This window comes from Drosophila ficusphila, unplaced genomic scaffold (assembly GCF_018152265.1).
Source record: "Drosophila ficusphila isolate 14025-0441.05 unplaced genomic scaffold, ASM1815226v1 contig_414, whole genome shotgun sequence".
NCBI classification, from domain to species: domain Eukaryota; kingdom Metazoa; phylum Arthropoda; class Insecta; order Diptera; family Drosophilidae; genus Drosophila; species Drosophila ficusphila.
Genome location: NW_025064328.1, coordinates 16,893,706 through 16,919,518, shown reverse-complemented (window position 1 = coordinate 16,919,518; position 25,813 = coordinate 16,893,706). Strand labels below are relative to the sequence as shown.

Below are 25,813 nucleotides of genomic sequence, written 5' to 3'. Positions count from 1 at the left end.
ATTTGAAATGTACATTTCTTACGCCTGTGTTCAAAATTAAAATATATAATAGCAAAATGTAAAAGCCGTTAAGCCAAATACAGTTATTAAAAGTAGATATAAATAAATTCTTTTTAGATCTAATATCTAAAATCATTTCTATAAAATAGTTAATGAGACAGTGTGAACATTTTATTTTTTCATGTTTACTTTGCAACTTGTCTGTCAAAAGCTATAAATAAAATCTTACTCCCCTGCTTTGGTCACACTTCATATTTGTTGTTGCTTGTCGTTGCGTCCCGTGTGTGTCGCTTTGCGTAACGTTAAAAGTTTTGATTTTCTCCGGCAGACGCATCCGCCAAAGAAATGGTGCTGACTAAGGAATACCGAGTGTGCATGCCACTCACCGTGGAGGAGGTGGGAGACCGACCTTATACTCCTTCAAATAGTAGCTACAATTAAAGCTTTTCTCTCATCATTTTGCAGTACAAGATCGGACAGCTTTATATGATAGCGCGCCATAGTCTGGAACAATCGGAGGAGGGCGAGGGCGTCGAGGTGGTGGAGAACAAACCATGCGAGGATCCGGTCCACGGCAAGGGTCAATACACGGAAAAGCACATCCATTTGTCCAGGTGAGATTAACCCAAAGAGCTATTTAATTGTTATGAATCGGTTTTTAATTATATCGCCTTTTTCAGCCGACTGCCATACTGGATTCAGGCAATCTGCCCGCGCGTCTTCTATGTGATAGAGAAATCATGGAACTACTATCCCTACACGCTAACAGGTGAGCAGTAACCCACCACCACTTACTGCGCATCCCATTCTATTTTTACTTCGACTGTGTATTCCGGAGGCAATCTCCTTCTTGCCTTATTGCGACAGCCATATGGCAGCATTCTTCGAACATCATGTGTTTTTGGGGGGCAGCGAGAATTCCGCGTTATCATCCGACCATCATGTCTCGATACGCCGACATGGTGGAGGTACGTCTGCCGATAAAGGCCCCATATAACGCACACCTGCCGAACTCTGACAGTACGTCATCGATTCGGCTTTCACGGGGATCGAAAACAGAGCTCTATGCCGCTTGTTCCTCCAATCTGCGTTGGGCAATTGCTTAACAACTGTCGTTATTCACATCACAATGTCTGATAAAATCTGATTACACGGTGCCTAATGCATCGATGAAGCGCTGTGCACTCGATAGGGATTTCTGTTTGTGTGTTCTGGCTTTGGGTCGTTGACTTTGAAGAGTGTTTTCCGTTAAAAGCTGCTTCATTTGCAAACGGATTTACTATTCCATTATCTCAATAGGGTTATTTTATTTAATTAATATGATTTACTATGACGTACAACCAGTACGTAAAGCTACAACAACCTGGTTTCGGCTTTAATTCAATTATCGTTATTAATGCTCATATTTTAGTTCGTTGCCGATGGCGGCGGATTGTTTACTTAAGTATTTAGATATCATCGAAAAATTGCCTTCAACTAAAATATGAACTTTTCCATGAAATGCTAATACTTATTTCGAAGTTTATTTTAGATTTGATATCATAATCTCACTAGTATGTGGACAAATCTAAACAAACTATTTAATGCATACGTTAACCCCTAGGGTTCGGTATTCTTAAGCGCTTTATACACCAAATGGGCGTTTTGTTTATAAGACTCATGGGTACTGTAATTTTGAGCACACCTAGCTCAAAATAGTACATTAAGCACGCTAGATTTATATTTGATGAGCTGGCTTATTGATTTATTTTTGATGCCTCGTTATAATTTCATGTGCTGTAATCGGATCGTAATTGGCTGGAACTTTTAATAGAATACACGGTAATTGTATGGCTTCCACTTTGGTTGTCCTTCGCTAACCTATTATTTCTTTCTAGTGTTCCTTCATACCCAAGTTAAATGTGCTCATCAAAACTAAGTACGAGGACAACAATGGCAGCACAGAAAATGTAATTTCCGAAGGCCAAAACTTGACATTTAATAATAATGTTTATGATTGACAGTGCTTGGATCTCAGTGAGGAAGAGCTGAAAGCTCGAACTGTGGATCATCTGGATATAGCTTTTGATGAAGTCAGTGCAAAGCATTATAAGAAGGAGGAAGACCCCAAATTCTACAAGTCTGCGAAGACAAGTAATGTTGCATAAGTTTATAAATAGTATTATTACAAAATCATTAATAACTTATATGCAGACCGCGGTCCACTGATTGAGGGCTGGCGAGAGACGGATAAACCTATCATGTGCTCCTACAAGGTGGTCCATGCCAGCTTCGAAGTTTGGGGCCTGCAGACCAAAGTGGAGGACTTCATCCAGCGTGGGATTCGGGAGATTCTCCTGCTGGGCCATCGACAGGCCTTTGCATGGGTCGATGAATGGCACGGCATGACCCTCGAGGATGTTCGCGCCTACGAACGCCAAAAGCAGGCCGAGACAAATGAGAAAATCCACAACACCAGTGGTGGTAGTGCAAGTGAGGCGGCGGGAGATTCTGCCGGCGAAGCCAGTGCAGGTGGAGACATTGATTGAGGCTTGAACTAGATCGTAGAGTAGTTAAAGTGACGGAATGCAGGCAAATTGTACCTTCTATGCCTTGCGGCAAGCTTACAAAGTTTCATAGGAAATATCTTATTAACATACGCATATTTGTGTATATAGTATATCAATGTCGATGCATTTCACCGGTCCAAAGAAGCTCAGAGCTCTAGTAACTGCCTGCAGCGTTTAAAAGTACAATGCACAAGCACCTAGCTGGAAACTCGAAACCAAATAATTGTTAAAAACTAGACCACACAATTTTTAGTCAAACTTATATATGCACACACATTCTAGTGAACGGTTTGTGTTAACTATATACCCTAGATTAGCCCCATCCTAAGTGTATATTTTGGTGTACAAATACAGAACGATTAAACGTATCAAAAACTTAGCGGCATCATATGATTGTTAATTGCTTTTATTTTTGGCTAAGGCCATTAAAGCGTTTAAATTGCTCACTGAACGATCAAATTATTAGTAATTTGTATGCCAATGAACCAGGTAGTAGATGAAAATGATTCACCCGGCGCTCAATAGAGTGGATTCTAAAAGTATATATCAATATAAAACCGCGCAAGTCGACCCTGACACTGATCGTAAATCACCCCCACACCCTTTCTCCCATTGCCAGGGGAACCCAACAGCTGCTTTTACCGAAACGAGCCCCCAAATAAATTTGAGAGAGCTATTGATAAGTCTATATCGCTCTCGCTGTCAGCTGATTCGTCGCTGGAGATCTCGGGCGCCAAAAAACAACACCAGCGTAGCGTCAGGAGAAGAATAAGCAAAAGCCCCAGCGATTCGCGTTCGCGCCGCATTTGAACTTCAAACGCGAGAAAAGTAGCACAGTGCGGAAAGATACGCGGATGCGTGGCGATTAAACGGCGTGGTGCGGAAAAATAACAAGTTCTGATTATGCTACTCGCATAAAATAAATGGAACAGTCAAAACAATTCGGTCCGAATAGCCCTACCTGGTAACGCCGATCGTGACAATGGAATATTCTGAATGAAAGCATCGAAACTCGGATAAACATCTTAAAATAAATATTTAAAAATATCAGAAAATTGCGATGGCGGGCAGTGTGCTTCAAAAGGGGGCGGTGGAAAGTATTTCGCTGTTCTTCATCATTATAATAAGGTAAAAACCCAAGTGGACCACGCGGCGTATGCGTAATTTAATGTAATATATGCAATGTGTGTTTGTTATCAGATGTTTACAGCTCTAGTTGATTTATTAATAAACATACTAAATCCTATTCTGGGCCAGGCCATATGTGGGTTATAGTCCACAGTAAACCTTTTATAAGGCTAAAGTTACTTATCACCAGACCAAATCAAACCTAACTGATTGGGTTTTATGGTTAATATAAAGACTAGACAACGCAAAGTTAAGTGGAACATACTATTCGCTGGAACGTACAAATCTTTGTTTAGATATAAGATATGACAGTTTTATTCACCATTTCTGAGTTTTATATTTTACAAGCAAATAAGGTTATTAGGACAATAAAGTTCTAAGGTAGCAACTTCCTCAACATTCAGAAAAGTGGCATAAAAACCCAACACTTCATTCCACCTTTATCGCACCCCAAGCAGGGGACTATTCAAAACGTATCATAATAATGAGTTCCGTAAGAGACTCAGGTATTGCCCCTAATTTAAAAATTCTTATCACACCACCAGCTATTAAAAGTTTGGCTTATCAAAATAATATATAACACCGAATTGCGCCTAGATCTGGTCTATATATTCTCATTTTAAAGCCTGCATGTCGCCTTGTCATCTTTTAGATCTCATTTATTTTTTGCCACTTATCGTTTTATCTCAATGGGAATCAAAAATCAATTGACTGCCGCCGTTGTGTCGTTTCATTTGTGTCATTTATTTCGAACTTTTGTCGTTGGGGAATTGATAATCTTGTTTTTAAAATAATCCTTTCGAAATGGAATTTTCAAGCGCATATCGAGTTTCGTAATTAGCGAGTTAAAGCTGGCAAATAAATCGTTTAAGCTCCAACAACCTAATAAAAATGAACATCTTGCACAACCGAATTGATTGTCTAAACGAAATAGCATGCCAATTGCTTCTATGATAAAAAGTCAAGTGAAGAATGCTTTGCAGCTAACTTTTCAATTAAAATTTGACATTTCTTGTCACGCATACGCCATGTAGTACTTTTGGAAAGCATTTTAGCTCAATAAGAGAAACTTCAGAGAAAAATAAAATCAAAATTGGTTTTCAGAAAATAATGGAATACCGGTCTTTGTGTACCTTAAAAATTCGCCAATGTTAATTAACGATAATTGACAGCCCAAGTCACTAGGAGAAAGAGTGTCGATTCTGTCAGTTAGGATCGTGGCTTTATAAAGCACATAAACTGAATACCAACCGAATTTTAATATTTGTCGTTCGCCAATTTTTACCACTTCAAGCCAAACAAAGCTGCTACCGAACTGTTTTACCCGTGGATTTAAAGTAAATATTTTCGGTGTTATAATATTTCACTTTGTGTATTGTCGAACCTAACGCCTTGAACGCAAGTTGTTAATTGTCAGTTAGACCCACTTAGTACCCTTAGAAAAACGCGCCGGGATATATAAAAAGATGATGTATGTATTTTCCGTGCGTATTTGCGTCGTGTTTACTTGGAAATAAACTAAAAGATATATAGCCGTACGTAAAGTTTGGAAATAAACCTATAGATATATTGCCCAAAGTTTCCACTGACCTACCTCTACCTTAAGTAATTCAGTAGAGAAGGAATACGGGCTGGGAGAATGCGTCTTTAATTTATTCCGGACTCTGTCACCCTGAGAGATTGCACCTCGAGATGTGCTAACTGGGCATCATGTGATATACTTCTGGCCGCTAATAGAACCGCCATATAGACGGAGCAAACAAGATCTCCCTACTGCGCAGGTATTCCACATGGAGTTGAGCTACCGTTCAGATTAGGTGTACATGTTTGCCCAAGTCGGTTGGCTATAAGCAGTTTGCAGTGCCAAGAACCGATTCATTAAATCTGTCTTGCTATTTTTAAAAACGAGTGGAAAAAATAAAACGTACATTTTCAACCCGCGCTATGAGTGATATGAAAAGTAATCTGGGACAACTAAATTTCCTGAATCTGTGGGGTAAATGAAAAAGCCAGTATCAGTTTCTGTATCTCTATTTGTGTTTTCCCCAAGCAATTAAGACTTACCTGGCGTCTGCTTATCAAGTTGGCCCTAAACGAGAGTCGCACTGCGGCCGAATTATCACCAATTTGAGGGCTGTCTGGCCCAAAATAGCATCATGAGATAGACATTTATTTACTTACCAATTATCTGTTACCCAGACTGAGCCATGCCTCGGACGAAAGCCACGAATCAACCACTTCGCTGGCCACCACTACCACCAAAATCGTTCCGATACCCGATGTTGGCAGAAGCTGCTTCAACTGGTCATCTGCGCCGGAGGCAGCGGGCGGAAATTGTGCGAGATTAATCCGGAATGGCACTCTAAAGTGCTACGGAGGAATGAATAACCTGCCGGCTCTGAAGTGAGTATTTTTAGGTCTGTGTTTACAAATTTGTTTTAGTCTAAAAAGATAATAAGGTCTTTTGAATTTCTTTGGAATACAAAGGAGGTCGTCTCTCCCACTCCTCATATTTATTTGTTAATATTAACTTTGGATTTATTTATATTTCTTTTTTTGCAGCTACTCAGGAAAGTTGATCCGAGCTCAACCCGCTTTGGAAATGATCCTTTGCGGCTGGCCAAAGGATGGATTCAATCACATGAAGGACCTCCAAAAGTTGCCCCGCCTTCGATCCCTGACCATCGAGTACAGTGGCTTCACCGAGTTCAAATTCGACTTTCCTGAAATGTCGGAGCTCCAGACGATCAACATTTCGTGGACGAATCTCTCGTACATCTCGTCCAGGACCTTCAAGCGGGTGCATCCCCTCAAGGTTCTGGATCTGCGATGGAACCAACTCATCCAGCTGGACGGACCTTTGCTGCTGCCCCGCAACTTCGAGCAACTCTATCTGGCGGGGAATCCTTGGAACTGCACACGCAACTTCAAATGGATGCTGTTGCAGCCGGAAAAAGGTCGACTGGTGGTCGATCGGGATGAGCTAATCTGCACGGATCGAAAGTATAAGGAGCGCCAGATGCTAATAGTTATGCATTACAAATTGGTGGGTTTAATATTGGTTTCTATGACTAAATTATAATAACTAACTAGTTAAATGAATTGCAGGAGCTGCGGAAGCAGTGCCAATCCCACGAGGATCTGAGGAACTGCACTTGCCTGATGCATCATATCTTGCCCAAGACACACATTCCCCTCTATACGGTCAACTGTTCCCATTTGCAGTTCCACCGCCTGCCTGCCTTTTTGCCAGAAAACACCACCACCCTAGTCATCAACGATAATATGGTAATTTTTGCTTTTATGAATTACTTAATAACGAAACTGATCCTATTTGGAAGCAATATAGATTTAAGTTATTGAATCAAAAATGCATTCTTTTCAGATCAGTGACATTAATCCGCTGCGGGACAATCCCCACTACCAGCACGTAGTGGACATGCAGCTGGAGAACAACCAAGTGTCGAACGTGGACAACCTGGAGGACACCTACTGGCTGCAGAACTTCCGCCTGCTCAATTTGCGGGGCAACAATCTCCGGAAGCTGCATGTCTACGCCTTGGACAATGCCCTCGATGACAACGAGAACGCCAATCTCCTGCTGCTCAGCCGGAATCCCTGGCACTGCACCTGCAAGTTCGGCAGCCGGCTGCGAGAGTTGCTGACCAAGTACAAGGACATCGTGCGGGATGCTTGGAACGTGGAGTGCACCTACATGCAGGAGGATGAGCAGCGGCTGGCCAAGGTGCTGACCCTCAGCCGGCAGGAGATGTGCAATGTCAGTCCGGAGAGCGGCACCCAGATCCATCCCATCGATTGGCTGAACGGAGTCCTGGCGAGCCTCATCCTTCTCATCCTGGGCAAGCTTGCCTACGATTACTACCATTACAAGTATTACGGCCGAGTTCCTTGGATTGTGATGAAGATGCCATAGTCCCAATCCTAATCCTAAGCAAGGAGAGTTCACCTCGAAAGTATTTCTCAAACACAGACAACGGTTTGCTGGTTTATTTTTGAAAATCTACAAAAACAATACCGGTCTTTGTATCATATATGAATATTTATATATAAATAATATTATTTAGGTATTTATGTATGCATGTATATTTAAGCTAAGTCAACGCAAAACTCTCAAAATAGTTGTTGGTTTTCCCACCATTGCACTGCTTAGACTGTTTTATTCGGTTATAAACTTGCGTTCCCACGTTCCTTCACATTCGACGGTTATTAGCATTCGACCTGCATTTAACTTGGCACAAAGCGCTTAATATTTTATAATGGGAATCAGCTAGGATAAGTAAATGTTTGCATTGGAACAGAACGGTATCTGTGTGAAGTTTAAGTTAAGTTACAAGTAATTCCATCTAAATGAATCTAATTTTGTTTTATATTTACAATTAAAATCCGTCGATTTCATTTCTTTGGCCTTCGAAATCAGTGCAAAACTTAGCATCTCTTCTGTCAAAGCAAATGCAAATGAATTAAAATAAGTGTATAGGTTACAAGCTTATAAATTAAACAACAGTGCTGGACATTGTAAACAAAGCTTAAAACATTTTTGTACTTTACATCAATCAAGTGAATGATAAAACAAGGCAAAATAATTCGCTGGCTGAGAGCGGTACGTCTAAAGTTCTTTTTGTTTCCTACGCGAGCCCATGGAAATGTGGTTAGGACGATCAGCTAATGCTTCTTGTAAATTTTTGTATAAAAAGTCAAAGTAAAATTTAGATAGTTTAAAATTGAGTTCCCTTGTTTCTGTTGTATATGATATGGAAACATTATCCTAACCACTACTGAGGACTCGTGTAGAAACCAGCCAGAGATCGCAAAGTAAACAACAGCGGATGGCATAAAGTTGGCTATTTCCCGGGGACCCAGACTATCTGGTCCCCCGTTAACATTTTCCGTTTTTGGCTAAGCATGCGAGTATTCAATATGTCTATAAATATACGATCCACTTTACAGCCTAGAACAGCATGTAGGAATGATCACGTTCCAGTCGCGACTTGGCGCGCATCTGTATATTGCCAATGGGATCCGAGGGCGGTGGAATGCCAGTAATTTGGTGGGTGGGCTCCTTGTAGAAGAACTCGGTCCTACCGTTCTTGTGGCCATAATACACCGAGTCGTGAGATCTTGAAATATTTCGGAATTGTTAAACCAACTAAAGAATGATGAGCTTGAATCGTATACCTCAAAAACAAATCGGTAAGATGATGACCACTGGAATGTATCGAGTGCATGCTTTCAAGGATGTTCAGCTCTAAGGGATTCCATGGTCCGTTTCGCTGCAAGACATCCCACTTGGAGTCGACGCACATGAAGCTATAATTGCTGCCATCGCGGTTATCGCCATCCACATTTACATTGAGTGTCTGATTCAGTTGAGATTCCATGTGCGGAAACTTGGCCACACATATGTCAAACTAAAATCAAAGAACATTTTATATTAGCTAAATTCAAGCTTTTAACTTCAACATACTACTCACCATCTTCTGCACCACCTGTTGCTGTTGGCAAGTTCCTACCTCCATGAGCAGCAACAATGTCATATTCTGCTGTCCACAAATGTAGAGCTCCGTTCGCTGCAAGCCATCCGGTTGAATGGGACCTGGAGGCTGAACAGGAGCAGAGGACAAAACGGACAAGGCATCCACTGCATCCTCGCACTTCAGGGAACTGCGGCGTGGGAAAACCTTACTGCTGGTCAGCGGAGTTTGTATCTCGATGGGGGTAGCTTCGCTCAAGGCCAGCACCGATAGTTTGGCCATCAGCGGTGTAAGTGGCACTCCTCCTGCTCCACTGCGTCCGGATGCTCGCTCCCCGAAAGTAGATTCCCCTGCAGATTTCAGGGGAAGCGTCATCGATCGTTTATCCAGCGGCGTTTTGGCAGCAGAAATGTTGAGATTCCGGTCGGCCGAGGATGCCTCCGCAGCCTGCTGCCGCATGTGCTCGTCCAGCTTCTGGATCTCGGCGTTGAACTCCTGAAACTCGGCTACCAGAGCGGCGAGCTCCGCATCCTCGTGAGCCTGCTCGCTGGCCACGCCCCACAGCTTGCGGTACTGATCGAGGAACTGCTGGAACAGGCTGCGCGAGATCTGCTGACCATTTGTATTAAACACCGGATAGGTGGGATCGCTGATGGTGCGGGACGTGATCTTCTCGTCGTTCTCGATAAAATCAGGAGAGCCGGAGGAGGCATCTCCATCACCGCTTCCATTCCTGTTGACATCGGTCTTAAAGTTGTGTGTGAAGTTGTTGAGCTTTTTGGAAATGGCTCGCAGAGCATCCTGCAGATCCGCCGATGACTTGCGCCGCGTGAGCTGCTTGTTCGGATTGCTGATGAAGTTTTGGAAGAATTTCTCAACATCCATTTTCAGGGAATTTCGTCGCGACTGCGCCTTGCCATTGGAATTGTGGACATCCTCCTCTTTGCCCTCGTCTTCGGGGTTGGCGCAAATGGACATAACATTGGCCACCGGCAGAACCTTGTTCTCGGTCATGGGGGTGTTGCAAACGCTGGTGCGTCCAATGAACTGGGGATAGGAATCCGTTTCGTCGAAGTTAATGGATGCAATGCCAGACTCCGGGAGCTCCTTGCTCTGCAAGTTCTTTATACGCAGCGGCAGATGAGTGGGTCGCATGGACTTGGGTCTGGCTGGTGGCAATTCCGCCGCTCCAGTCTGCTTCTGCTGCTGCTCCTCCGACGCATGCTCCTCCTCGGGAATGTGGGTGAAGATTAGCGACTTGTCCCGCTTCATCTTGCGCTTGGCATACTGAAAGGGCATTCCGTTCTGGGAAAGCGGTGCCGTGCCCATTTGCAGGTTCTGGGCACGCTGTGCCTCGCCCACCAACTGGCGGTACTGCATGTGCTCCAGGTAGACCACGAGCATCTGGACGCCGTTGGGAATGTGGAACTCATAGTTGGTTGACACTTGCTCGGCGGCTGTGCGAATGTGGAGAGGATCGGTGAGCACCAAGTGCTTGGTCACCATATCGCTCAGTTGAGAGGCCACCACCCTTTGAGGGAAAGTAATCATTAAGTAAGAAAGTGTTCAATATTATTAGTTTTTATTCACTCACTTGTTGTGATAGAGAATTGCTCCGCCGAGGATCCCCTTAGTTTGCTGACAGCTCTGCAACGTCTGTATGGCCTCCAGGAAAATATGGCTAGCAGTCTGAAAATCAAAACGAGTTCAGTCAGTTCTCTCGATGATAACAACCACCACTCACCTTCGGCATGCGCAATCTGGGCACGTTATGGAAAGTACTTCCATTTCGCTGCAGCAACGGCAGATATGTCTCGAAAATGTGGTAGAGCTTCTCGCTGAGATTCCGGCGGTTCTGGACAGCATACTGAGCATACAGAGTCTGCATATCACGGTGGAAAAACTTGAGCAGGGCACTAAGCATATCAGCACGATGCTCCAACAGTTGATCTCCAATATTTCGATCAGTGCCAATTGCCTGAAAACCAGAATGTATATTAATGTCATGATGTGGGATTTTGTACTCCTTATTACCAAAATAAAACGTCCGAACTCCTTGAGCACAAACTTGCCATTCTGCAGGGAAAGGATGCGCGGATTAAAGAAACAATCCTTGAGAAAGTACGATGTGCCCATAAGTTGGCCGCACAGAGCCACTTTTTGGGAGTCGGAAACCCAACTGGGGTGGAAGTATAGAACCGCCGATATGGGATCATCCGCCTCGTCCATCAAACACTCTGTGTCGTAGACAAACACTATCATCGTCTCCCTGTAAAGTTAAGAAAGTGATAAATCAGTCAAATGGGATTAGTAATAAGTCCAAAAATATCCTTTGTGATTAAGAAGTTTGAAGTAAAACCAAGTTTTATATCAATTTTGACACCTTTCGGTCAGGATCGCTGGCCGTTGGCTTTGCTGTAGCTTTTTCCATCGCTTGTGGCTGTTTTTACGCCAATCCCGAAACATTGCAATGTAAAGAATCTCAAATCTGCGGGATTTCGGAGCTTCCAAGTCTAACGCTGCATCGTGGCCGCTTATCGCGTTTGACGACCGCCAATTCTGATAAGTCAACAAGCCAATACCGCCGCACAATGCCAACTGTCTGACATGGTGATTCTGATGTGGCCCAGCTGCCTGATACAACCAACTGTGATACGAGAGCGCGATCAGAATTCCGCTCACGCCAAAGTTGGGGCAACAGGTGAGCAGTGAGGTGAAAGCTTTTGCTTCTAGTTTTCTAGCGCTGCGGTTGAGCGGGTGTACGAGTGCCGCGCTCTTCAATAACATATCTATTTGTTCAATGCCAAAGGTATCGATTCCAGTTTTAGAGGGTTCCGAAGCCCCAGAGAATCGCTGATTTTACAGTTTTAAAGGCGTTGTGAAGCGAGAAAAAATGGTTTTGCTAATATTTTTGCTTTGCAATTAGCAAATGTTTATGCAAGTGATAAAGCTTTTAGGCTTTAAAGGTGTTTTCGAGGTGAAACCAAGATCCAAACATAAATTAAAAATAACACCCCCAAACCAGTCTTAAACTGGACTATGTGATTAATTAAAAACAACCATGTGCTGCTCAACTATATTTATTATTTAATAACATATCGGATTCTATAACTTCTTAGTATGCTAGCCGGCGGCAGATTTTAGAGCCATCGCTGGTAGCTGTTGAACCGTGTTCTGCAGTTCAGACAGATTATACTTGGCCACATAACCATTGGGTCCTGCCTCATAGGTTACCAGAAGGTACCTAGATCTCGGGAACGGCTGTCCAAACGAACCCTTCACTTGAAGGAGCCCCGAGGGAAGCACTTCAACGTTCTCCTCCCGTCCCGTTCCTTCTATATCGATTCTAGGGGATAAAAGTCGGTTTAGGCACTCACTGAATAACGTGCACAATCATTTACCTCAAATAATAACCATGGTCGGATGGCATTAATATGACACCGTTGTCATTAATAGATGGCACAAGGTAAGTTGCAGAAGATGTGGGTGCAGAATTTACCAGATTCAGAAGCAGAATGGAAAGCACCTACGGTTGACAATATAAACCATTTCCAGGTACAATATTTCGGAAAAAACTCACCGCGCTAAATAACTTCGCCATCATTTAAATAAAATAAAGTGGACTACCTGAGGAAGTACTCCTGATGAAGACCTTTTGGTGGTTCGCTAGCAACTGACATTTTTAAAAAACATGCATCGAGAAGCAAACAAATTTCCTAATACAGGTCTAAAACTGGATTTATGAATTAACACCGAAAGCTGTGTTTCTGTGTATTGTGGGTTGATTTTTTAATTGCTCTTCAAGCTGTGACCAAGACAAGGTGACAACAAAATCAACCAGTCCCTCGGAGTAGAATTCTTTATGGTTTTGTTCTTAGCAAAAAATAACTAACTATGTATTTCGTTAAAAAACATTTTTTAATACAAATTTTTTATTTTTTTTGACATCTTAAAAAATTTCACTTTTGTTTTGCAATTCAAAGTGTTAATCTCGTTTGTAAATTTCTTATTTTATTTAAGGCACACTTAACAAAAAAACCTATCCAGCTGCGGATTTTAGGGCACCGGGACTGAGAAATAATGGAGTCTGTGGCGGGGGCGTTGGGGGACCTTTGCCAAAACTGTATTTGGCAACGTATCCGTTCGGACCTGCCTCATAGGTCAGAACAAGATTAGCTCCCTGATCCTCGAAGGGTTGATTAATCACTCCATTGACTTGTAGGTGACCGGCTTCATTCTGTTTTACAGTTTCCTGCCGAATAGTGCCACCCGGATGTTCAATTCTGCAGGAACAAATTAAACTTCATATAGGGCCATCATTTGAATAAACTAAAATTGACTACCTGAGGAAGTACTCCTGGTTAAGAGGCTCCAGTTGAAAGCCATTAGTGCGGATTTGTGGAACGATAGTTGGAGAACTTTGAGGTGCCGCGTTGGCTAAATGAACGATTAGAACCGAGAATATCTAAATTTTGCCATTAGCTACTTTTTTTTGCCCAATTTAATTTTGAAGTCTCCGTTACTCACCGCGCACAAACGGTACGACATGATGACCTGCCTGTGGTTGAATGAATACTACCTGAACTTCGGTTGGGATGGTCACGCTCGAGCCCAAACCGAAGGCTGGCTTTATTAAGTAGCAAACAAGTTTGATTTTTGCGATGAAGATATGAAAAAATCACACTTGCGCTTCACGCGCAACACTTAAATCCACCTACTAATTGGACATGTATTTCACAAATGATGGCAAAGTTCCCATCCTATAAGGGTATTGAGTGGGAGATAGACAAATCCATCTAAAACCAGTTGCTAGCCTTCGAAGTGACAATTAACTTGGTTCAAATTAATTTACATGATGACCATTGCATTCCCGTCGAAAAATTGCTTGTCACTATGGATTCGCGATTAAATTGAACACCTGGCGAAACAAATTTCTACAGGGAGTTCCCAAGTCATTTTTAACGGTTGCTACGAGAGATTCTTACGTTTTACAGGTATTTAGAAAAAAGAATGATTAATAGGTTCCTTTAAAGGTCAATAACTTATTAATCATTCTTCACATTTAAAATTTGTTAAAGTTAAATGTTGTACCACAAAGCTAAGTTAATTCATTTTCGTAAGGTTTAAATTTAAATATACAATTGCTTTAAGAAATATATAAGTTAATTTCAAATCAAATTTGTAAAGGCTTATCAAATTAAATAAAGTATGAAATGAAGATGCTTCAGAGTTGCACGTTGTGTGAGTGAATGGGGGATTCCCCAGGCATGGTTAACAAATTTATACAAACGTTAGATAAGAACACTTAAGAAATCTTAATATAAGATTGAACTCGTTTTGAAAGAAACTCCAGTTTTCATTTTACCGGTTTTCAACCGTTTGAACTTGGACGTTTTATCAATTTCACCGCTTGAAATCAATACTTGTCTTTTCACTTTGTGTATGTGAATGAAAACATCGTGGGCGGGGGGTGGTGGATTGCGCGCGGGGGCGGAGGCTGCAGCTCAAAACAAACACAAAAATACCCCCACATACACATACCGCCGCCCACACAAACACTTATACACCCATATAAACTATTTGAAGTTTTTGCACTGGCTCTAAGCGTTATCAATTGTACTTACTTTGAACCCATGGTGTATTGCAGTGTTAAGCTCCCTTTGTCTGGTGATTATTGCACTTATTCCTGCCTTATTTTATTCATTTTAGTTTTTATTTTGTATTTTTCTTCGCAGATAAACGAATGGAGCTGCCATACTTAGTGGCACTGAGAAACACCACAGTCTGTTGGTGTGGTCTTACTAAACTAAGCTGTCAGTTGGTATATTTTTCTGGTATATTTCGAAAGGCTGGTGATGGTCACTTTAAAAATGGCCGTCGATCAGTGAAGTTGTATACACTTTTTTCGTGTTCCGTGTTTTTCGCTTAATTTAATCGTTTATTTAAATGTTTTTATGAATTTTGGTGAGTCAAGAAGTTGGTCGAAAGATTGATGTGAGCGTATACCGTATTTTAAAAGGACTTGTGTAAAGTTTAAAAGCCTTAAACAAAGTTTTACAAAGGCAACCCCCGCATAGCGTCTCTCGCCTCCATGCAACAACAACACACCCAAAGAGACGCACTGGAAGCATAAAAAGCAACAAACAGGTTTTCATTGTGTACAGACGTGTGTTACTTCCCTCTCGCTCTCGCGCTCTTTAATTTATGCGCATGCAGCACCATCAACAAAAGCAACAACAACAGCATCATTTATATATATGTGTAGTATACAAACCAACATAAGAAACAAGAAATACAAGAAAATAAATCATCGTGAGTGTGTGTGTGTTTGTGGAGTGCTGTAAACAGCAGCCAAAGTGGTAAAGTAAACGAGTCGAAAAAAGAAGCGGATAATAAGTGGAAAAGAAGCTGAAAGCAAAGAGTTAGCCAGCTTAGAAGTGACGCGTAGCTACAGGTGAATATATCGGACTTGTTTTTCAAGCGCGAGGCGGTGGTCAACAGTAAAACGGGTTTGATGCCCAAAAGAAAAAGAATCCAATCGATTAGCAGACTAATCAATTTACCACCAAGTTTTAACGGTAAAGCCAAATGGAAGTTGCATTTACATACGAACATTTTCCAGCGCGTGTTCCCAATTTCCTAAAGTGCGTATTCCAATTCAAGTGCCCAAACTGGAACGCGTCCCACTTAACCCCACTGCGGTGCAAGCTGTTTAAATTAACCCTAGTAAACAACTCCCACATTTGTGTGGCTCTGTGTTTTGTGAATGAAAAAAAATGTAAAACTTGTCGTGCCATAATAACGCCTCTCCAAAAGATTCAGCTGAATCATCTAAATATAGTAAACTGGTTCATCTACATGATTCACCAAACATCGGAAGTCCGGTGATAATTCCATCCTACAGACCATGTCTGTTCTGCTTTTTTCGTTTGATAAGTGGAAAATAAGAAAAACAGAACAGAGCATTGAACCTCTGCCGATAAGCGTTTAAACAAAAGAAAACCGCAGCCCAGAAATTATTGTTATTCATAAAAAATATACATATTGTCGTTACATCAGAGCGGAGTCCAAGCTCCATTAAAATCTGGCAGCCAGTCAGTCTCCAAATGGCAAAATCCACTACAAGACACTCAAATCCACCTGTTGCCACTTGGTTCGACTTAATGAAAACGCCTACGGACACAAACGGGTATTACAGTGGGGCTTCTTATAGGGTAACCTAAATATAAAACAAATCCTTTTTCATTACCTTATATTATGATTAAAAATAACGTCGTACATCATTTTGAGCACCAGAAAGTAAAATTATACTAAATGGATCATTAATGTTTTATTTCCAATTCAATACTGTTTTTATCGTCAAGGACCAGTTTAAATTTAATGAGATCTCCTTAACGTACTTATTGCCCAATATATAGGAAAGTGTTAAGAAATTGGTTTTCCACGCGGGGATAAAAAGGCTTTAAATAAGACACTCTGTCCCGTTTGTAAACTAAGAGTAAAAACCACCATTATATTAAGTGCAGGAAATTATTTAACAAAATGAACAAAATACATCGTTAAAAGCCCAATTTACGGTAAAGTTCGTCGTTCTTTCCACCTGGTTCCACTGTTCATCGTAGGTTTTCTGCTGTGGGCGGCTGATTGCAAGTGGTGTATATCTAATAACTACACGCTAAAATCAATTTTGTATTGAACACGTCCGTTGTAAGAAACACTGCCAGTTTTCAGTTGTTTATTCTTTCACTCTAAAAAAAACGTATCTCGATTTAACACGTTTTTTCGGGCTTCCCACACGCAGGTCTAAAAAGATGAGGTAGAAAGGGAACGGCAACAAGTGTCAAACGTGACATACTTTTCACCCTTATCTTGATGAGGCTGTTATCTGGGAACTCTTCAAACCCATTCTTATCAGCCGGGAGGTGGTCGAGTGAACCTCCCAACTATCCCAAAAATAGTGGCACACATTCGAAACTTGATCTTTAATTTCAGCTCGTTAATTTAACGCCAGACGGTCAGTTTTTTGGGCTGGCATAATTGTATCTGTATTTTTATGGGCTGCCAGAAGCGGAACGGACTTCCTGGCATTGAACCCGAGTGTGTGGCTTGTGAAATATGAGAACGCCACTAAAAAAATGAAAACTTACGAAAACGCCGGTTTTATTATTGCAACCTCGAATCGAAAACACCCTTGAAAAGCTCTCATATGTTAAGATATTAAAACATTTCATATAAAACAGATTATATTTCTTAAGATTAATGTCATTATGGGTTTCTTAAATTGTAATTGCTAACGCTTATTTTTACCTAATAGTTTACTTCTTCACCTTTCAGACCTTTCTAAAAGAACCAATGAGAACCGAGTTGGTTAGATTTAGGGCGCCTAAAAAAGGTGTTAATTACCTGTCTTTCTACCTTGATGACTGATTATTTCTGTAAGAGGTTTCACTAGCTCCAACTAAAAGTAGTATCCAATTTAGCGGTCAGTACCATTCGCTGTTTTCCCTGCCAAGTAAGCCGTAATCAGAGTGATAAATTGTGCCGTTCAAGAGGGTATTCAAATGTAATTTATAATATTTATTATGCACTTTTATGGCATTTCTCATACGTGTTCTTGAGGGCCAACCCCCATAATTTGAGGGCATTAAAGCGGCCAAGAGATGGGCCACAGGTCACTTGACCTGTGACTTAAAACTCTGGCGGCTGAGCCGTGAAAAAACCTTCGCTTAGGAAAACGAAAGACGAAAAGCGATGCCATACTATATACTATATGATACCCACCACCACGAATCATCCGAATTCATTGAGCGAAACACAACAAGTTGTTGCCACCGACCTTCAATTGGCCAATAAAGCAATTTATCGGAGATCCCAGCCGAACCGATCCGTCAGTAGGTAAAAGTTGTCCATGTGTAACCCACCGACTTTTTGGGTGCGTGAGAAACTATAACACTCGAGTGTTCGTCTTGAGAAAAAAAAACCAAGTGAAAACCTGAAAACCCGCATGGAAATTACGTGTGTGTGTGAATGAGGAAAACACACCTATGTATGCTCGAATGTCCGGTGTTCGCCGCGGGGAAAAAAGTCACTTACAGACCGTCAACGGCACGTCCTGAAAATCGTAGTTCAACGCTGATTAGGAGGAAAATTGGCGGAAAATACCGCACGTGATTCCCAACAAAAGCAGGAAAACCAGGCTGTCATGAGCTATGAGTCATGCTCGAAAAACATGACATGTCCGCCAGGACGCGGAATATTGGATTGGATACAGTCATTCCCAAATTATCATATACTCCGCCACATTTTAATTTTGAAATTCTCTCTATTTATATACATATATAAAAATAATACCTTTTTTTTTACCTTTTAACTTATTTGGTAACCTAATATTTTTATCACCATTTAAAAACGACTGTTGTTTGTATTACGGAACAAATATCTGATTTAATATATAAGAATCTTTGATAGGTCAGCAGTATAGATACCGGTTTTTTCCTCAACATTTGTGTATCTCACCTAACAATAGTTTGTTTACCATACGATAAATGTTTGCATTAAAGCAAAAAGCTTTTGATCAAGTTTTACTGCTTGACGTCTTTCCTTAAAATCATCATTTTCATTATTTTATTGTATAATTTTAAACACATTATTTAGAATTACCCAACGCGTAATAATTTAAAACTCTGAGTTAGGGGGTAAAAACTAAAGGGAGTTCAGTGCTCGAAATGCAGAAGTTAAGTGTCCATAAAGATTGGCCGATAAACATTGTTCCCCTCAGTTTTCGGCGAGTTACACAGGGTTCTACCTAGGGAGGTTCTGCTGTAACGAAAAGAGCCCGACAGAGAGAGGAAAAATCGAATAAGGGAGAGGCAGGGCAGTAGTAAGTGCTGCTCAAACCGCTCGGCAGTTGCTCTCAAAGCGTGGGCGGTTGATTTACGTTGTTTGCTTTTCGCATTTCATGCCGATTTCGGCGTTCAGTGCTCATTCAGTCTAGCCCACGTTCGGTTCGCGGTCCGCTGCTCAAACTCAAACGAAATTCAAAACAATAAACACCCGAAAACACAACCAAGCCGGAAAGAAACTGGCGAAAAGAAAGTGTGCAGAATTCACAAGTAGCCGTTATATAAGTGGGATTTAATTATCTGATTCGGTAATAAAAGCAGATGCGAGACAAAGGGGAAACCCAATGATAAACAAACAAATTTATGGCGGTCATAAACAAATTTTTGTGCGTTTCAAATAAAACATGATTGCTCTCTACGTGCTTTTCTGCAGACTTACATATTGCGGAGTTTGTTAGGCCAAAAGTTTGCTGATTATGCGCTTTGCAAGAAAAAAGATCTTCCACCAATCACCGCGGTTCACTGAAAGATTCTAATAATTTCTAAACCCACTTTTCCAACCGTCTTCAATTGCAGGTTTCGCGTTTTCCTTTTTTGCCGACAGCTAATTGCATTAAAATAAAACCAACAAGTTGTTGAGCTGGGTGTAAATTATTGTGTAGTTGTCGCTGACACTCGAATACTTATAGCCAGATGCTGAAGCAGCAGCAGTGACAATAACACCAGTAATCAGCACAACTATCGGCGACAATGGCAGACATCGGACATCAGAATGCGAGGCGTCAGTGATTAAAACCAGTCGGAGAGGCCAGCCAGCCAACCAGCCAGCCCCACTGGCACCACCAGCAAAAAGCAGCCCAAGTTCCGAGCCCCACACGCTGCTGAATCATCAGAACTCGGAGGAGTACTAGTTTTCCAGCTACTGCGAGGCAGCAATGAGCAAAATGTGCTCCAAGAGCAGACCTTCGCCGGCGGTTTCGCCAACTTGGGGGTCTTACAAAAGCAGCTTGAGTGCGATATCTATTAGCCTGCTGATCACCTGTGCCGGACTGACGGCCGTGGCAGGTTGGATGCCCGACGTGCGACCCGATTTGCAAACAAGTATGTACCACCAAGCCCCGATCAAAAGCCCCTCCCTCTCCTATCAAACGATTTGTTTATTTGTGTCATTCGTTTGGTTTGGTCGCCTCTGTTTTCGCTGCCTTCTGCTCTTGGTGTTGCTGGTTTATCAATGACGAGCTAAGCTGTGGAAGCTCTGATTTTCCAAGCTGCTTATCAGGCGGAATTTTCGCAACGCCAGCAGCAAATTAGCATTTCCTCAAAAGCAAGTTAAACAGAAGTCATGCTAGCGACTAAATTTAAATTTCGAGAAAACACGAGTTGTTGTACAAGTTATATAACCAACCAACAGTTCGAGAACCTTTTTTCAACCGGTAACCTTTAATGTTGTTTCTTTCTTTGCAGCACAAGATAAGGTCTTGGCCCATTTTATTGGCAACTCGACGGACTATTTCAAGATTTTGGACCACCACGATGAATATGTTCTAGTTGGTGCCAAGTGAGTGAATTTCTTTTATTTTAACGATCCATTCGATACCTTTGATTTCGGGCAAACAATGAAAAGTTCCCGCTACTGTTGCCTGTGCGCAGAGAAACTTGGCACGAACACGTTTAAATATTTATAAAAACACAATAAACCAAAGTTCGATTCGCGGAATAATTAACGCGCCATTGGCATTACTCCCCTGCTTTATTGGCTGTTTGTCTCGATATTCGTTTTCATTAGAGGCAAGTGCAAATCTAGCATTTCTCATTCCCTTTCCGGGAATTAGGAGTGATTTGGCATTGACCAGATCCAGAAGTCTGGAATCGGTATATTCCACTTGTTTAGCTTTACCCATTTAATTATATATCCCATGAGTAAGGCGTTCGAGGCACATTTTATCACGTTGCTCTATAGTGTCCGGTCAATATTTATGAACAGCAACTTATTATTATGAATAAAATGCATCATTGGATCGATAAGGAGCTATGAATAAATATTCATTCATTTTTATAATTACTCAACGATTTTACTCGCGATGGGCGAACTCGGCAAACGCCCATTCGACTGACTAATGGTCAGTTATCGGGGATCTCAAATGGACCGACAAATGCAAACCAGCTTTCGATCTATCATATTTTCCTGCGCCCCAGACTTGATGGTGCCATAAACAACATAGCAACAAATTAGCAGTCAGAATAATTAGCCACTTAAAACACAGAATTATACAATTGTATACAAGTTCTAATTATTTGCACAAAGGCAACCTTGGGATATGATTGTCGGTGGGGCCTACAAACAGCTGCGGTCAAATTAATAGCAATGTGGTCTTGAATCTCCTCTAATGGATAACAAAGAAATAATAAAACGCAGGGTTTGCAAATTTTGTTTATTGTAAAAGTTGTTTATAAGTCGTAATGTTTACCTTTAGCGTTGCTCGCCAGTTTGTATCCTATTATACGTTTGCCTTTATTCAAGGCGGTTATAAGAAATATTAATTATTTTAAAATGGTTTATAACAGCTAAAGGTGCAAGGTAAAAAGACTAAAAGAAACGTTTAATTAATGAAAAACAACTATAATTTTGACCAGCATTGTTTAGCCAAACATTTTGTGTGTTCCTGGCACGAAGCGGCAAACGTTTTTCGTCGTTTATTTTCGGTCGCCGTACTTGGCGGGCTTCCATTCGACATTCTGGGCAGGCACACGCCATCGGCAAATTAATTCCCGCATTTGCTAATTCAATTGTTCTCCGTCTCGATTCGCAGGGACGTCATCTACAATGTGAGCCTAAATGGCCTGAGGGAGATTGCGCGTCTGGAGTGGCACAGCACGGATGCGGATCGGGAGCTGTGCGCGCTGAAGGGGAAGCACGAGTGGGACTGCCACAACTACCTGCGCGTCTTCGCCCTGCGCCCGAACGGCGAGGTGTTGCTCTGCGGCACCAACTCGTACAAGCCGCGCTGTCGTCACTACTCGCCAGTGGAAGTGTCATCGGAGGAGGGCTCCCCCCGCTGGCCACGCCCACGCCATGCGCTACGAAGTCAGCCGGGACGTGGAGGCCCAGGGCCTGTGCCCCTACAGCCCCGCCCACAACAGCACGTACGCCTTCGCCGACGGTCAGTTGTACAGCGCCACCGTGGCGGACTTTTCGGGCGGAGATCCCCTCATCTATCGCGAGAACCTGCGCACCGAACAGTATGATCTCAAGCAACTCAACCAGCCGGACTTTGTCGGCGCCATCGAGAGGAACGGCTACGTGCTCTTCTTCTTCCGCGAGCTGTCCATGGAGTTCATGAACTTCGGCAAGGCGGTCTACTCGCGAGTGGCGAGGGTGTGCAAGAACGACAGGGGCGGACCCTACAACCACGGCAAGAGCTGGACCTCCTTCCTGAAGGCCCGGCTCAACTGCTCGGTTCCCGGGGAGTTTCCCTTCTATTTTGATGAAATCCGTAAGTTGACAAAGAAAAGAAACATTTATTGTAAAAGTAGCTAATAGAAATATTTTGTGTATTAATTGTTTCTTTTGTAATGAAACTAAATCATATTTCGATCTTTTTCCCTTTCAGAGGCTATAAGTCCGATTGTAGAGAGCGGCTCCAAGTCGCTAGTTTATGCAGTCTTCACCACATCAGTAAATGCCATTTCCGGTTCGGCAGTTTGTGCCTTCAACGTGGACGACATTCTAGCCGCTTTTGACGGAGAGTTCAAATCGCAGAAGGACTCGCAGTCCCACTGGCTGCCAGTGGACCGGGAACAAGTGCCGAAACCACGACCAGGACAGTGTGTGGAGGACTCTAGAACGCTGACCAGCATTGCGGTCAATTTCATTAAGAACCATCCGCTGATGGAGGACGCTGTGCCGGCAGTGCATGGACGTCCCTTGCTGACCAAGGTGAACCTTCTCCACCGCCTCACTGCGATTGCAGTCCATCCGCGGGTCAAGTCGCTTAGCGGTGAATACTACGATGTGATCTACAGTGGCACAGACGACGGCAAAGTTACCAAGTTCATCAACATACTAAACACGCATCCAAACTCGACTGTGGATCGCCTAAGGACGGTGGTTATATCGGAAATGCAGGTGCTGCCACTGGGAACGCCAGTGAGGGAGTTGGTGATCTCAACTTCAAAGAACACGCTGGTGGTGGTCAGTGATGGCAGCCTGGTCAGTGTGCCCCTGCACCACTGCACCCACATTGTGGACTGCTTGGGCTGCCTGAGTCTGCAGGACCCCATCTGCGCCTGGGACTTGCAGACACACGAGTGCAAGAACCTGGCCACCAGTCAGCACAAGTTCGGAACCAAGACCTATCTGCAGAGCTTGAACAGCACCAAGAAAGCGGCAGCCTTGCTGTGTCCCCACATTCCTCGCGATGGACCAGGAGCAGAGACTGTGAGCTTTGTAACCATGGCTCCGCCGCCAACGGGCGAGCAGAAGCTTCTGTACTCCAATGTGGGTGTTCCGCAGGGAAGCCAGCCAAGTTTGGAACAGCAGCCAACAGGCGGCGATGACTTTGGCCTAAATAAGATCACGCTCACGTCCATGGATCCCGATGATATTATGCCAAACTTAAATGGTGAGAAAACTATTAGTACTTTAATATATTCTGCGATTCTAAAGTGTTTTTTTCTCCACCAGATCCCCAGAAGTCTACAGCAACTGTGGATGAAATCAAACATGCTTCAACTCCAAGCTTTATGTTTCTCACAATCGTCGTTTTCTTTACCTTCATAGTGGGTGGCACTGCGGGAGTATTCTGCGTTAAGGCCAAAAATCGCCTTATGGAGGCCCAAATGGATGATAGCCATCGCAATCATTTCGGCAAACCAATGTAAGTAGATCTTGTAAAAAGGGTCTAATGACTTTGATAATAATTAAATGTTTCCCCTCAGACAATTTAAACATCAAAACACTGGCAAGGATATTAATTTATTGATGGGCTCAAACGCCTACACCACCACACAGAAAACTCCTAATCTGGATCTTGAAAAGGATCGCAGTCACGAGTGCAAAAACTCCACGGAACATTTGGAAAAGGAGCTGCCCTGCAAGACGTCGACGCTGACGAAAGTAAAACGCACTTACATCTAGTGGGCTTGCACGGCAGCCAAGTGCAAAATTAGTCGAATTTCTATACTCTAAAACATATTTTCGTTGTTTATGTTGCTGTTAGTTATAGTAACCCCCCACCCATCCCGCGAATGAAGTAGACGACAGAATCGGATGCGTTTGAAACGCGTCTGAAGAGTAGGGCGCAGAAGTCGTGGCGTCTTTTTTTACTTAGCATGTATTGTAATTTAGTTTGATGTAAAATTTCAATAAGTTTAGTTTGTTTGGCAAAATTTAGTTAAATTTATTGAAAACAAAGTGCACGGGCTGCCTTAGCCCAGGCCATTTAAAGCATTCCGCATTCCCCTGACGTCGACCTTACTGTTCGAAATTGGAGTGCCTGCTCTTGGCTGGGCAGCCCGCATGGTGTTTTTCCTTATGTGTACTCTAAATGTATATTCTTTAAGTGCAAATATTAGAGCTGTACAAATTTACACACACATATCAAACCTACCGAAATCGAACCCGGTCAGTAAGCGATCAGCTCGTGGTTAAATATCCCCAAGCCCACAGCCCCATTTATTTCTCGAAATTCAATCGAATATTCTACAAGTATTTTGTTAGACTGAATGATTTATTTTTTCTATATGAGTTTGTTTGTGGATAACTAACAGAATGCGACATGGACTTAAAAGCTCTATGCTTTGTGGCTAACAAAAGCGTAAATTCTATCTAACATAAGCTCAATAAGGAATTGAACATAGCATGTAATTAAAAGTATGAACTAGGCTAAGAAACGAACAAAACTTCTATGAGGCTGTTTCATATGAACTGACACCGCAGCCCCACATCATTATGATGAGAATACGCACAACAAAACGGAAATAAATAGAATTCTGCAACAACAGCAAGCCTTATAAAAAGTATAAAATCGTGTCGAATCTAGGCCTTAACTCTAAACTTGTATGCTTTGCATGAAAAACATTGAGCTTGGCAATGAAAGTAAATCAGCATTTTAATATTTTTATGTTTACTTTTAAGCTGTTGTCCGTCCCACTGAAGAAGTTGCATAATACAATGTACAATGGCAATTTTAAATTATAACGTGTAAAATGCAATTTTCATCGTAATTAATATATTTTTATACGCATGTCTACGCCTAATGTCTAAAAATAAGTGTAAGAAGGGGTAAAACCAAGCATCCCTGAAAAAAGCTACACATAAAATATTTTTAAACCATTAAAAAAAAATTAATATAAAGATAAAATTCTCATATTGTGATAGATTTTTATTGAAATTTAAAAAAAAAATGTAATGATATGCCTTTAGGTTGAAAAACAATGATATATGACGAGAGTCTGATTGCATGCATAATAATAATGTGAAGAAAAAGGGTCTTCCGTTTGGAGGATTAGAAACCAGAGAACCCAACGTGGTGATTACTTTTTATTACTGTGTATGTCTTGTACTGTATATTGTTGTATACATCCGATAAGCAATTCGAAAATCTAATAAAGTCGTCATTTTTTCATATAGATTATTTTTTTAATTAAATTTTTGGAATGGGGAAATAAAGTAAATTAAAACTTAATATTTATTTAGGTTTAAATTTGTTATTTTATTTATTTTTTAATTTAATTGTGGGTTGTTCTATATGACAAAAAAACCCACAGGCACAGGATGGTTTCGTGGTAATTTAAAAGCGAT

The 25,813-nt window shown here is 41.9% G+C and overlaps 6 protein-coding genes across 8 annotated transcripts; 3 read left to right on the top strand and 3 right to left on the bottom strand.

Moving 5' to 3' along the window:
• The first annotated feature begins 238 nt into the window (after positions 1-238).
• On the top strand, positions 239-2,928 carry LOC108093914 (cytoplasmic phosphatidylinositol transfer protein 1). The gene is made up of 7 exons (XM_017194282.2): positions 239-396; positions 466-614; positions 681-769; positions 1,814-1,821; positions 1,878-1,949; positions 2,004-2,133; positions 2,194-2,928. The coding sequence occupies exons 1-7, from the start codon at positions 346-348 to the stop codon at positions 2,526-2,528; spliced, it is 834 nt and encodes a 277-aa protein (XP_017049771.1). The 5' UTR covers positions 239-345; the 3' UTR covers positions 2,529-2,928.
• Positions 2,929-3,027: 99 nt separating this feature from the next.
• Positions 3,028-8,230, top strand: LOC108093913 (protein singed wings 2). 2 transcript variants are annotated; one of them, XM_017194280.2, is made up of 5 exons: positions 3,028-3,677; positions 5,877-6,080; positions 6,240-6,723; positions 6,786-6,965; positions 7,063-8,230. In XM_017194280.2, exons 1-5 carry the CDS (start codon positions 3,610-3,612, stop codon positions 7,609-7,611), a joined length of 1,485 nt encoding a protein of 494 aa, XP_017049769.1. In that variant the 5' UTR covers positions 3,028-3,609; the 3' UTR covers positions 7,612-8,230. The 2 variants fall into 2 exon arrangements, with proteins under 2 accessions (XP_017049769.1, XP_017049770.1); XM_017194281.1 differs by lacking the exon at positions 3,028-3,677 and having other exon boundaries at positions 6,058-6,094.
• Positions 7,653-14,939, bottom strand: LOC108093912. Of its 2 annotated transcripts, none has more exons than XM_017194279.2 (7): positions 14,794-14,939; positions 11,204-11,438; positions 10,914-11,147; positions 10,764-10,858; positions 9,170-10,700; positions 8,874-9,106; positions 7,653-8,815 (listed from the first exon to the last, which is right to left on the bottom strand). In XM_017194279.2, exons 1-7 carry the CDS (start codon positions 14,802-14,804, stop codon positions 8,647-8,649), a joined length of 2,508 nt encoding a protein of 835 aa, XP_017049768.1. In that variant the 5' UTR covers positions 14,805-14,939; the 3' UTR covers positions 7,653-8,646. The 2 variants fall into 2 exon arrangements, with proteins under 2 accessions (XP_017049768.1, XP_017049767.1); XM_017194278.2 differs by lacking the exon at positions 14,794-14,939 and adding an exon at positions 11,553-11,652.
• Positions 12,234-12,834, bottom strand: LOC108093916. Its single transcript, XM_017194284.1, has 3 exons — positions 12,750-12,834; positions 12,571-12,695; positions 12,234-12,515 (listed from the first exon to the last, which is right to left on the bottom strand). The coding sequence occupies exons 1-3, from the start codon at positions 12,771-12,773 to the stop codon at positions 12,293-12,295; spliced, it is 372 nt and encodes a 123-aa protein (XP_017049773.1). The 5' UTR covers positions 12,774-12,834; the 3' UTR covers positions 12,234-12,292.
• LOC108093915 lies at positions 13,069-14,081 on the bottom strand. The gene is made up of 3 exons (XM_017194283.2): positions 13,697-14,081; positions 13,513-13,634; positions 13,069-13,452 (listed from the first exon to the last, which is right to left on the bottom strand). The coding sequence occupies exons 1-3, from the start codon at positions 13,715-13,717 to the stop codon at positions 13,209-13,211; spliced, it is 387 nt and encodes a 128-aa protein (XP_017049772.1). The 5' UTR covers positions 13,718-14,081; the 3' UTR covers positions 13,069-13,208.
• Positions 14,940-15,041: 102 nt separating the features above from the next.
• Positions 15,042-25,641, top strand: LOC108093924 (semaphorin-1A). Its single transcript, XM_017194293.2, is given in 8 exon segments — positions 15,042-15,133; positions 19,588-20,112; positions 20,476-20,569; positions 21,822-22,056; positions 22,058-22,505; positions 22,623-23,633; positions 23,696-23,888; positions 23,950-25,641. Coding segments are annotated over 7 exon segments (2,346 nt in total). The 5' UTR covers positions 15,042-15,133; positions 19,588-19,946; the 3' UTR covers positions 24,149-25,641.
• Positions 25,642-25,813: the final 172 nt, after the last annotated feature.